The sequence below is a fragment of the Borostomias antarcticus genome (assembly GCF_949987555.1).
Source record: "Borostomias antarcticus genome assembly, contig: scaffold_201, whole genome shotgun sequence".
NCBI lineage: Eukaryota > Metazoa > Chordata > Actinopteri > Stomiiformes > Stomiidae > Borostomias > Borostomias antarcticus.
The window spans coordinates 113,289-124,145 of NW_028175650.1; the positions used below are offsets into that span (position 1 = coordinate 113,289).

The window sequence follows — 10,857 nt, forward strand, 5'->3', positions numbered from 1 at the left end:
GCAGCCGACAGCAGCGAAACAGGATCCCTCCACGGTACTGAAACGCTACCAGGTTCTGCTCTTCCTCAGTACGGGCACAGTTCACATACCTGGGGGAGAGAGGGGGTGGGTTCATAAGAACAAACAGGTGAGGGAGGGAGAGACGGGAGGAAGGAAGGATGAAGGAAGAGAGGGAGGGAGAAAACAAAGTGGGTGAGATGTAGGGACTGACTGTATGGAGGGAGAGAAAGATTCAAGACTGGAGAGATGGTTTATCTGAAGTGAGAGAGAGGAGGGGTGGAGATAGAGACCAATGTACTCGGTTCCTCACCTCATCCAGTTGGAGTGCGTCTCTCTTTTGGCATCGATGTACTCGTCATCACAGTTTCTGCTCTTGATCTGAGAACACAGAGACGTCTTCAATTTAATTCCTTCATCAAACATTATTTCATGAGGATCATCAGAACACCTGTTCACACACACACACACACACACACACACACACACACACACACACACACACACACACACACACACACACACACACACACCACCCTCATACCCACCACCCAGGAGTAAACACACACACACACACACACACACACACACACACACACCACCCTCATACACACACACACACACACACCGCCCTCATACCCACCACCCAGGAGTACACACACACACACACACACACACACACACACACACACCGCCCTCATACCCACCACCCAGGAGTACACACACACACACACACACACACACACACACACACACACACACACATACACACACACACACACACACACACACACACACACACACACACACACACAAACACACACACACACACACACACACCACCACCCTCATACCCACCACCCAGGAGAACACACACACACACACACACACACACACACACACACACACACACACACCCCTCATACCCACCACCCAGGAGTACACACACACACACACACACACACACACACACACACACACACACACACACACACCGCCCTCATACCCACCACCCAGGAGTATCCGCTCTTGATGGCCTCCTCCTTCTCCATCACCTCCCCCTCGTAGGGGCCGTAGTGGGTTCCCTTGGCAACCGCCTCCCCACAGTTGAAGACTCCCAGCCCCACCCCGGGTATCCGTGACCTCTTGACCTCCAGGCCGTGTGGGAGGGTCAGTCTGGCCCGGTCAGACCCCCCCAGGACCACCGGGGTGTCCGGTATGAAGAGGGGGGGTCCGTGGAGCTCACACTCCTCCAGGAAGAAAGACTCACACTCCTCACAGTCTGGAGAGGACAGGAGAGGGGGAGGAGAGACGTAGTGCATTAGAGAGAGAGAAAGAGAGAGAGTGAGTGAGTGAGTGAGTGAGTGAGTGAGTGAGTGAGTGAGTGAGTGAGTGAGTGAGTGAGTGAGTGAGTGAGTGAGTGAGTGAGTGAGTGAGTGAGTGAGTGAGTGAGTGAGTGTGACTAAAGCCGGGTTAACAGCTAAAAGGAGACAGTAGTTCCAGAATGTCTGTGCCGTCGTTGAACAGCAGTTCTAGAATGTTCAAAGTTCCAATTTGGCAAAACTGAACTGTGAACCTACGAGAGAGAGAGAGACTGAGGAGAGAGATACAGAGAGAGAGAGACTGAGGAGAGAGATACAGAGAGAGAGACTGAGGAGAGAGATACAGAGAGAGAGACTGAGGAGAGAGATACAGAGAGAGAGAGACTGAGGAGAGAGATACAGAGAGAGAGACTGAGGAGAGAGATACAGAGAGAGAGACTGAGGAGAGAGATACAGAGAGAGAGACTGAGGAGAGAGATACAGAGAGAGAGACTGAGGAGAGAGAACCAGAGAGAGACTGAGGAGAGAGATACAGAGAGAGATAACCAGAGAGAGAGAGACTGAGGAGAGAGAGAGACTAAGGATTGGTCAACAGAGAGAAATAGAGAAAGACAGAAAAGAGAGAGCAGCTCTCTTACAGAGGTAGTGGTCATCTTCTGGCTCCTTCTGCTCAGTGTCGTTGACTCTGGCTCTGTCTCTCAGGTTCCTCGCTCTGCGGTATAGGTTCACCTCTGACCTCTGGTTCACCTCTGACCTCTGCTTCACCTCTGACCTCTGCTTCACCTCTGACCTCTGCTTCACCTCTGACCTCTGCTTCACCTCTAACACATCTGACACACGCACGCACGCACAAACACACACAAACACACACACACACACACACACACAGAGAGACAGACACACGTTACATGGGGTTAACATGCCACACACACAGGGTTTTCATGTCACTCAGTGAAACTGACAAGAGTACACTCACACACCCCACTAACACTAACAGTATAACGCTGCAACTTGGGGAGATGCGTAGAAAACAACACAGAAACACCTTTGAGAGGACAGGGATCCCAGGCCGACACTGTCAGCATAACATTACACTACAGTAGTGACTACTACTACAGTACTATTACCACACAATAGCCTCCTACTATAGTACTACTCTACTAGTACTACTTGTACTCTGTATGCGTACGTTGAGAGGGTGTCTCCAGATGAGGGGTCCACTCCACCCAGTCACTGAGCCCAGGAAGGGGGGGCAGGTCCGCCATCTTGGATCCCCCTCGATGCATGAAGGCTGGGGCTGTCGACTTCAGACCTGCAACACACAGGGAGGAGAGGGAGGGGGAGGAGAGAGAGATGGAGGAGGAGAGAGACGGAGGAGAGAGAGATGGAGGAGGAAAGAGAGATGGAGGAGGAAAGAGATGGGGCGGAGAGAGAGATGGAGGAGAGAGATGGAGGAGGAGAGAGATGGGGAGGAGAGAGAGATGGAGGACAGAGAGATGGGGAGGAGAGAGATGGAGGAGAGATGGAGGAGGAGAGAGATGGAGGAGGAGAGAGATGGAGGAGGAGAGAGATGGGGAGGAGAGAGATGGAGGAGAGAGAGAGGGGGAGGAGAAGAGAGAGATGGAGGAGGAGATGGAAGAGGAGAGAGAGATGGAGGAGAGAGAGATGGAGGAGGAGAGAGAGAGAGATGGAGGAGGAGAGAGAGATGGAGGAGGAGAGAGATGGAGGAGAAGAGAGATGGAGGAGGAGAGAGAGATGGAGGAGGAGAGATGGAGGAGGAGAGAGAGAGAGATGGAGGAGGAGAGAGAGATGGAGGAGGAGAGAGAGATGGAGGAGGAGAGAGATGGAGAGGAGAGAGAGATGGAGGAGAGAGAGATGGGGGAGGAGAGAGAGATGGAGGAGAGAGATGGGGAGGACAGTGTTGTGGAAAACTATATTTTTTAGATATTCTTTTGAAATGTGTCCGTCTACCAGTGCAGCCTTGAGTCGGACACTCATTTGTCCTTCTTTTGAGGTCATCCCTACACAGTACTTGAGGTCTAACAAACGATTGGATGAAAGCAGAGTCAACTAGCTAAACGGTATTTCATTGGTTAAATAAAGGTATCATTATTATCCATGTGCTTGTTTCCACCACGTGATGGGAAGCACAGCCCCAGACCTGGTGCAGGGCGCTCTACTATTCAGGGCTAGAAGCCTCATACCGCCCTGCCAGGGACCAGTCATTGAGCCCATATCTGTACTCACTCTGTCAGCAGTAGCATGTCTACAGATACAAGTATTTCGTTAGTCACCGAAGGGAAGAACGTTCTGGAAAGGTGAAAGCCTTTTCTCCAAGATGGCTACACGTGCAGCCCCTCACACTTTATACTGTATAAAACACACTGTATTGCACTTCAATAGCACATATCCACAGATATATCCACTCCCCTGACTTCACCACCCTGATCACATGACCTCCCTCCAAGATAGAGTCACAGCCTTTGAGATCACGTGATCAGGGTGAAGCCAGGCTAGTGGACATCAGTGGATGTGTTCTAGTCCAACAGAGGTCATCAGGTGCTGGACTTTGCTATCTGAGGTAGGAGGTGCTGGCGTTTTTCAGCAGGCAGATTGCTTTTTGGCACTTGAAGCAATTAGTCTGCTGGCCGGTGGGTGAGGAGCAGTTATTCTACAGACAGCAGTCTCCTCCTCCCGGTGATGGATAGACTGGGTCTCTGATATGATGCCTGTTCCTCTCTGGTCTGCTGAGTCCCTCGGTCTCCTCCCTGTCTGGTCTCCCTGTCTGGTCTCTCTCTGGTCTGCTGAGTCCCCAGGTCTCCTCCCTGTCTGGTCTCCCTGTCTGGTCTCTCTCTGGTCTGCTGAGTCCCCAGGTCTCCTCCCTGTCTGGTCTCCCTGTCTGGTCTCTCTCTGGTCTGCTGAGTCCCCAGGTCTCCTCCCTGTCTGGTCTCCCTGTCTGGTCTCTCTCTGGTCTCTCTCTGGTCTGCTGAGTCCCTCGGTCTCCTCCCTGTCTGGTCTCCCTGTCTGGTCTCTCTCTGGTCTGCTGAGTCCCCAGGTCTCCTCCCTGTCTGGTCTCCCTGTCTGGTCTCTCTCTGGTCTGCTGAGTCCCCAGGTCTCCTCCCTGTCTGGTCTCCCTGTCTGGTCTCTCTCTGGTCTCTCTCTGGTCTGCTGAGTCCCTCGGTCTCCTCCCTGTCTGGTCTCTCTCTGGTCTGAGTCCCCAGGTCTCCTCCCTGTCTGGTCTCTCTCTGGTCTGCTGAGTCCCAGGTCTCCTCCCTGTCTGGTCTCTCTCTGGTCTGAGTCCCAGGTCTCCTCCCTGTCTGGTCTCTCTCTGGTCTCTCTCTGGTCTGAGTCCCCAGGTCTCCTCCCTGTCTGGTCTCTCTCTGGTCTGAGTCCCCAGGTCTCCTCCCTGTCTGGTCTCTCTCTGGTCTCTCTCTGGTCTGCTGAGTCCCCAGGTCTCCTCCCTGTCTGGTCTCTCTCTGGTCTCTCTCTGGTCTGAGTCCCCAGGTCTCCTCCCTGTCTGGTCTCTCTCTGGTCTGAGTCCCCAGGTCTCCTCCCTGTCTGGTCTCTCTCTGGTCTCTCTCTGGTCTGCTGAGTCCCCAGGTCTCCTCCCTGTCTGGTCTCTCTCTGGTCTCTCTCTGGTCTGAGTCCCAGGTCTCCTCCCTGTCTGGTCTCTCTCTGGTCTCTCTCTGGTCTGAGTCCCAGGTCTCCTCCCTGTCTGGTCTCTCTCTGGTCTCTCTCTGGTCTGAGTCCCAGGTCTCCTCCCTGTCTGGTCTCTCTCTGGTCTCTCTCTGGTCTGAGTCCCAGGTCTCCTCCCTGTCTGGTCTCTCTCTGGTCTCTCTCTGGTCTGAGTCCCAGGTCTCCTCCCTGTCTGGTCTCTCTCTGGTCTCTCTCTGGTCTGAGTCCCCAGGTCTCCTCCCTGTCTGGTCTCTCTCTGGTCTCTCTCTGGTCTGAGTCCCAGGTCTCCTCCCTGTCTGGTCTCTCTCTGGTCTCTCTCTGGTCTGCTGAGTCCCCAGGTCTCCTCCCTGTCTGGTCTCCCTGTCTGGTCTCTCTCTGGTCTGCTGAGTCCCCAGGTCTCCTCCCTGTCTGGTCTCTCTCTGGTCTCTCTCTGGTCTGCTGAGTCCCAGGTCTCCTCCCTGTCTGGTCTCTCTCTGGTCTCTCTCTGGTCTGAGTCCCAGGTCTCCTCCCTGTCTGGTCTCTCTCTGGTCTCTCTCTGGTCTGCTGAGTCCCCAGGTCTCCTCCCTGTCTGGTCTCCCTGTCTGGTCTCTCTCTGGTCTGCTGAGTCCCCAGGTCTCCTCCCTGTCTGGTCTCTCTCTGGTCTCTCTCTGGTCTGAGTCCCCAGGTCTCCTCCCTGTCTGGTCTCTCTCTGGTCTCTCTCTGGTCTGAGTCCCCAGGTCTCCTCCCTGTCTGGTCTCTCTCTGGTCTCTCTCTGGTCTGCTGAGTCCCAGGTCTCCTCCCTGTCTGGTCTCTCTCTGGTCTCTCTCTGGTCTGAGTCCCAGGTCTCCTCCCTGTCTGGTCTCTCTCTGGTCTCTCTCTGGTCTGAGTCCCCAGGTCTCCTCCCTGTCTGGTCTCTCTCTGGTCTCTCTCTGGTCTGAGTCCCAGGTCTCCTCCCTGTCTGGTCTCTCTCTGGTCTCTCTCTGGTCTGAGTCCCAGGTCTCCTCCCTGTCTAGTACACAGCAGAGCTCAGACAGGTCTGGCACACTTGACCTGTTGCAGGTTATGAGATCAAATCAATTACCATTACAGTTAGACCAACTTTAATAATCCCCAGGGGGCATTACAGCAGCAAGAACAACAGAGAAGGTAAGAACAGATCAATGATTAAACATATAGGCTACATAAGAAATAGTGCATTACAACAACAAAGAAATAGCAACAATAATAGTACCCTAAAATAGTCAAAACAAAATGTCTACCTTTTTCAAGAAATTCCCATCTTGATTAAAAAAACACATTCTTTAACTCATAACATTGTTGATCTGGAATAATACAATTAGCAAGAGTGCCCTTCAGAGACCTGAACAACTTTCTGGCCTGGCCCTTCCTAACTTGATGTATTATTACTGTTCATGTAGTATTAAGATGATGTGACTGGACTGTAGGAGACCTACCTGGTAAACCTGAGGCCTGGGTGTGAATGGAGTCGGTCACTACGGTCAAGCAGTCGCAGGATGGACAGAGACGATGAGCTTTTACCTGTTTATTCTGAGTGGAAAACACAATAAAACACTGGTCTTCCACGAGTCTGCAATTCCTCTGGGGCTCCTGCAGTCAAGCGCTACTGCTCTGCTTTCTCTCTCCAACATCAGGACCAGTTGTTTACAGAAAGAACACATTTCCTTCAAACATCACAAACACTTTATTATTATAATTATTATTATACTGCTCTGCTTTCTCTCTCCAACATCAGGACCAGTTGTTTACAGAAAGAACACATTTCCTTCAAACATCACAAACACTTTATTATTATAATTATTATTATACTGCTCTGCTTTCTCTCTCCAACATCAGGATCAGTTGTTTACAGAAAGAACACATTTCCTTCAAACATCACAAACACTTTATTATTATAATTATTATTATACTGCTCTGCTTTCTCTCTCCAACATCAGGATCAGTTGTTTACAGAAAGAACACATTTCCTTCAAACATCACAAACACTTTATTTTGAACAGTAACGAAGCTACCGCTACTGCTCTGCTTTCTCAGAACTTACAGAGAGCACATGGATGAATTTAGAAATCTGAGAATCTATTTACATATTTGAAGCAACATACCTGAGTGGAAGCCACACAAAAAATAAAACACTCGTCTTCCAGATGTCTGCAATTCCTGTGGAAAAATAAAAAGACCCATTTTCCCATGCGGCCTCGTCTGAGCAACCAGAACGCGGGATGCAACGCTGCCAGCCAGGAAACACAAACGGGCTATAAACTTACAATCCAGTGGACAAAACTTCATCACCAGAAATCATCACAGTGTGTAGCAAAACAAATAGTAGCTATGCAATGCATCAGTGTTCCTAACCTAAATTACGGGGTTTTCCACACAGATAATAAAATACAAGGATCATTTTACACGACGCACACAGGCCTTCCTCATGCAGCCAAGCCTACTACGGCAACACCACAAGGACAAAACACACTCGTAGACCTGCAGTACACCATAACTCCAAAGGGGGCTCCACAACAACTAACACTGCTAGGGCTGCTCAATTACAGCTAAACTCACATAACCAATAGTATATTTCTAACTCTGTTACACAGGTTATATGCCTGTCTGTTTAATCTAGGATCTGTAATATGTGCCGCTTCTCTCCCCTCTCTAAACCAGCTTAGCTCTAGCCCAGTGCTCTATCACTCACACACAATCTTGTTGCAAGAAGTCATTTCAAGATGCACAAAACATCGGCACTCCCCCATCCTCCCCCTCTCTCTGGTTGTACCTTTGGGGGTTGGTCCTCAAACGGTACGTAGGGTAGGGTAGGGTAGGGTAGGGCAGGTTAGGGTATGTAGGGTAGGGTAGGGTACGTAGGGTAGGGTAGGGTACGTAGGGTAGGGGAGGGTAGGGTAGGGCAGGTTAGGGTATGTAGGGTAGGGTAGGGTATGTAGGGTAGGGTAGGGGAGGGTAGGGTAGGGCAGGTTAGGGTATGTAGGGTAGGGTAGGGGAGAGTAGGGTAGGGTACGTAGGGTAGGGGAGGGTAGGGTAGGGTAGGGCAGGCTAGGGTATGTAGGGTAGGGTAGGGGAGAGTAGGGTACATCTATTTATAATCTGTATGTTGATGGTGAGTTTGGATCGTTGGACCTTGGAGAGGAAGTGACTGGAGATCAATGGGAGGCAGTGGTTGACTGAACACATCTCCTCCCTTGAGCCAGGCACAACTTAAAGGACTACTTTGGTATTTAGCACCATAATCCCTGTTATTTACGATCATACACAACGGTCCATATCTAAATGTTGACGAACTGTGCACTTTTGAGATATTAGTGCTCAGTGCTCATGTCACAGCTAAGTACCCCATGGATCTCGGTGGCATATACTATGTCACTTCCTTCATTTTAGTTTCCTTGCCGTCAAAGTGGAGGTCAGGGGAGCGTAGCCAATGAAAAGGATGGGGGCGGGGCTTAGGAGGCAGAGGAGGGAAGGGCGGGGCTAAAGGAGGTAAACAGAAGTCAAACGTCAGTCCCAACCTCTTACCGTTTAGAATGAACAAATGAGCTTTGAACTTCCCTTTAAAATGTTAGAAATAAATGAAAATGGAGAAGGAACACCTCTAGAGACAGACGGACAGACAGACAGACAGACAGACAGACAGACAGACAGACAGACAGACAGACAGACAGACAGACAGATAGACAGATAGATAGATAGATAGATAGATAGATAGATAGATAGATAGATAGATAGATAGATAGATAGATAGATAGATAGATAGATAGATAGATAGATAGATAGATAGTTTGGCATTTCAGCAGTGTGAAATCACAGCAAAAGGTTGGAAATCCCCAGCAGGCAACGGCAAAGAACAGTGTGCTGCTCCAACAGACTGGTAGAACATCCTCAGCAGCCTGCTACACACATCAAAGACCTGAGCCTCCTGAGGAAGAACAGTCTGCTCTGTCCTTTCCTGTAGAGGCCTCAGTGTTGTCAGTTCAGTCCAGTGTGTTGTTCAGGTGCACTCCCAGGAACTAGTAAGAGTCCTCTTGGATGGTAATGGGGGCTGGAGGCCTCCTCTTGTGCTCTCATGCTGCGCTTCTTGCTTATATGACCCTCAGAAACGAGCAGGCAAGGCAACATGCAAGATGAAGGGGCGGCCATCATGGCCTGTCTGCACAATGTCTACAGGCTGGTTTTGCAGCTGGTCATCAGTCTGAATAAACATTCACCTAAACTTCATCTGTCCCTGACTTAACTTGATGGAGGTTTGCTCAGGAGAACAGAGCTTCTCAGTGTTTATGAGCATTGAGAAAACACTCAGAGTCTTTGGGACAATGGACTGATGGGGAGGACTTTTCCACTGAGTGACTTCACCATGTAGATTGCCAAGGAAGCTGTTCAATGTGAACAATCAACATGAATTGGTTTTGAGTTTTAGAATCTCAGTGTTATGGTCCTGGCCATTTGCCCCCTGCTCACGGCCTGGACTCTCACCCCTGGACCCTGAGCTCCAGTGCCCCCGGAGGTTGGAAGGTCTATGAACACCAACCATATACCTGCATGACTCTCCCTGGGAGCAATGGAAGAGGCATGCAGAGACACTGAGGGGTCAGTCCAGGGTTGGATACTGAGGGGGGGTCAGTCCAGGGTTGGATACTGAGGGGGGGTCAGTCCAGGGTTGGATACTGAGGGGGGGTCAGTCCAGGGTTGGATACTGAGGGGGGGTCAGTCCAGGGTTGGATACTGAGGGGGGGTCAGTCCAGGGTTGGATACTGAGGGGGGGGCAGTCCAGGGTTGGATACTGAGGGGGGGTCAGTCCAGGGTTGGATACTGAGGGGGGGTCAGTCCAGGGTTGGATACTGAGGGGGGGTCAGTCCAGGGTTGGATACTGAGGGGGGGGCAGTCCAGGGTTGGATACTGAGGGGGGGTCAGTCCAGGGTTGGATACTGAGGGGGGGGGCAGTCCAGGGTTGGATACTGAGGCGTTCCCCGTTGTCTAGCCAGGGATGACATTGCTTGTGATGTGGATGAGGTGATGTCAGACCCTGACAGAAGGCGGGATCCAGAAACCATCCACCTCATCACTTACAATTCTATATTTTGTTTACCACTGCAATCTAATTTTAATGTAATTATTTGTTGCCAAGATTGTATTGATTACTGTACTGTAATTCGACTTTTCTTTATTGTAAAAAAGAACAGAAGCCTGTGTGAGAACATTAAAAAGGTATACTAAGTACTAAAGACGCCAGTGTTTTATATAAAGTACATCAGTTTTGTTGCTGGTTTGAAAGAATATTTCAACTGGTGCATGTGTGAATCATTTTGTTGCAAAAATGCCACTTTGAAAAAGGATTATTGGGTTTTGATTGCAGAGTTTCATTTTGACATAGAAGTGAGATGCTTCCCAAGTGTTTTCTTATGGCTTGTGTCGAGTTTTAACACAATGACAACCCCCCATACACACAAATGAACACTCTCTACAATACCTCTCTCAGGTTATAAAATGTTTATTTAAAAAGGTTCATAAAAAACAAGCAACATTCGGAAAAGTCATGGGTTTAAAATGCAGCTGTCCAGCCATCCAACCAACGTCAACACTCACCAACAAATATTTCACCAACATTTCCATCCCAGTTTTTGTTTCATGTGTGGTGCGCATTCCTCGCATTTAAAATAATCTCAAATCCAAAAAGATAGCCTACTTATTCCAATTTCTGATTGTAATCTCAATTTGTGCTGCTGTGATAACAATATTATAGCCTATTATTACTACTGTTCACATTATTTATCCATGTATGTTTTAAGAGATGAATGGTGGTAAACCCTGAACTCAACCAGGTTTATTGGAATTAATGTAAACAGTTCCCTTTGCAATCACCATC

At 49.7% G+C, this 10,857-nt stretch overlaps 1 protein-coding gene across 1 annotated transcript; it reads right to left on the reverse strand.

Annotated features, from left to right (window-relative positions):
• Positions 1-306: 306 nt before the first annotated feature.
• Positions 307-9,062, reverse strand: LOC311329416 (histone-lysine N-methyltransferase PRDM7-like; the record flags this gene model as incomplete). Its single annotated transcript, XM_084463268.1, has 6 exons — positions 307-378; positions 1,008-1,279; positions 1,958-2,048; positions 2,121-2,149; positions 2,509-2,631; positions 8,996-9,062. 6 exons carry the CDS (start codon positions 9,060-9,062, stop codon positions 307-309), a joined length of 654 nt encoding a protein of 217 aa, XP_084319394.1.
• Between the last annotated feature and the right edge of the window lie 1,795 nt (positions 9,063-10,857).